Source organism: Polyodon spathula, unplaced genomic scaffold, assembly GCF_017654505.1.
Source record: "Polyodon spathula isolate WHYD16114869_AA unplaced genomic scaffold, ASM1765450v1 scaffolds_3825, whole genome shotgun sequence".
Classification (NCBI taxonomy): domain Eukaryota; kingdom Metazoa; phylum Chordata; class Actinopteri; order Acipenseriformes; family Polyodontidae; genus Polyodon; species Polyodon spathula.
Genome location: NW_024475283.1, coordinates 1 through 1,773, shown reverse-complemented (window position 1 = coordinate 1,773; position 1,773 = coordinate 1). Strand labels below are relative to the sequence as shown.

At 60.0% G+C, this 1,773-nt stretch overlaps 1 protein-coding gene across 1 annotated transcript; it reads left to right on the top strand.

Moving 5' to 3' along the window:
- Positions 1–8: 8 nt before the first annotated feature.
- Positions 9–1,766, top strand: LOC121312355 (the record flags this gene model as incomplete). Its single annotated transcript, XM_041244221.1, has 1 exon — positions 9–1,766. A coding segment is annotated over exon 1 (1,502 nt), but the record flags the coding sequence as incomplete, so codon positions are not given.
- Positions 1,767–1,773: the final 7 nt, after the last annotated feature.

Here is a 1,773-nt window from a genome sequence, read left to right as displayed (position 1 = left end):
GACTAGAACTTCGGGAACTATTTTTCAAATCCACCTGCTAAATACACACAGACCAAGACAAACAAAACCCGTTGAGCCTGTCTTTGAGAACACAGCATTGAACAAATCCAACGCTACATAAATGAGGACTAACTTTGTGGAACATCATCGCTTTCTGATGTCCCTGGCAAACCTCGGCACTTGATCTTGGACAATTCTACAGGAAACCATTGCGACTGCAGATTGCTGGAAAACAGCTTCTCTCCTCTTTTAGGGCTCAATGCCATGCGTGAGTCATCGGCTCAGCCTGACTGGACAATGGAAAGCCTGCACTCTCCTGCCATGAGCATTGCCGACAGTTACTATGAAGAAAGGCTCGGATCCCCGCCCCCTTCCGGGCTCCTCAAACCCAAACCCAGCACGAGCTGCCGGCGCAAACGGGAGTTCATCTCGGACGAGAAGAAAGACGCCTCCTACTGGGAGAAGAGGCACAAGAACAACGAAGCCGCCAAGCGCTCGCGGGAGAAGCGCCGCCTCAACGACGCGGTCCTGGAGAAGCGCGTGCTGGCCTTGAACGAGGAGAACGTGGGCCTCAAGACCGAGCTGCTGCAGCTCAAGCTGCGCTTCGGGCTGATCAGCACCTCCTCCTACGTGGAGAAGAGCCAGCAGCTGAGCGCCTGCTCCGTCAACCGCTACTTCGCTTCCAGAGGCTGCTCCAGCGGCTCCCAGGTCGCGCTCCAGTCCGATTCCTCCGAGGCTGAGCAGTCGAGCCAGGGCGGGGGGCACACCCCTCTGGCAAAGTACTCGCCCCGCGGCTCCCTCTCCGACATGTCCGACAGTTCTTGCAGGGGCAGCCCCGAACCTATGAACTACGACCTGAAACCATCCCACTTGGACCTTTCCCCTTCCCCCTCCTCCTCCCCCTACTCCCCCTCCTCCTCCTCCTCCTCGGAGCAGGAGAACCCTGCGGTGATGTTCCGGAGTTCATCCCACCGCCACGAAGCGGGAACGGCTTTCCATCACAGGCCGACGCCCCCCCACAGGGGCGTGATCCTCTACAGAAACAACGGCAGCTCTTACCCAGTGGAGCCTCCACAAGACCCAGAGCAACAGCAGCAGCACCCAGCCTCCCTGGAAGAGCTCGGCACAAGCCAGGCTCTGTCCGGCTACCTGTACCCAGCTCCCCAGCCCCAAATCCTAGCCCCTGCATCTCCTCTTCCCTACGAACCTTCAAGTCTGGCAGGGCAGGAGACCTACAGTCGCCAGTCCCCGGCGCCACCCTACGCGGCGGACTTCTTGAAACCCAGCTGCACAGCTTTTGAGCACCCCTACCCCAGCCCCCCGTCCCACAGCTACGCGGACAGGAGGCACGGCTACTTCCACAAAGCCTCCGCTAAAGATTGTCCATCCTCCTCCTCCTCCAGCAAGGGCAGTCCCAAGAGCTCCGATAAAGACGCATCCACCGACGAAGACTCCCCGGCCTCCTGTCCAGAGATCAGAGGCTACCACTGCCTGTCCGCCCCACCTCTGTCCCCATTCCCCCAAACCGACTCCCAGACGGAGATCAAAGCGACCGCCTTGCCCCACAAACTGCGACTAAAGTACCGGGCGCTCGGCAGTAGCTTAGAGGCTCCCGTCCTGCCACAGCACCCCTACCTAGTGCTCTCTCACGGCAACCAGCAAGCGGGCAGCGAGAGGGACGACCGCAGCGAGGAAGAGGCCTACCAGACGGCAGTCGGGTCCTGCAAACCGCGAGAAGGGGAGTCGGAAAGGTGGGCCATTAAAAGGCGCGAC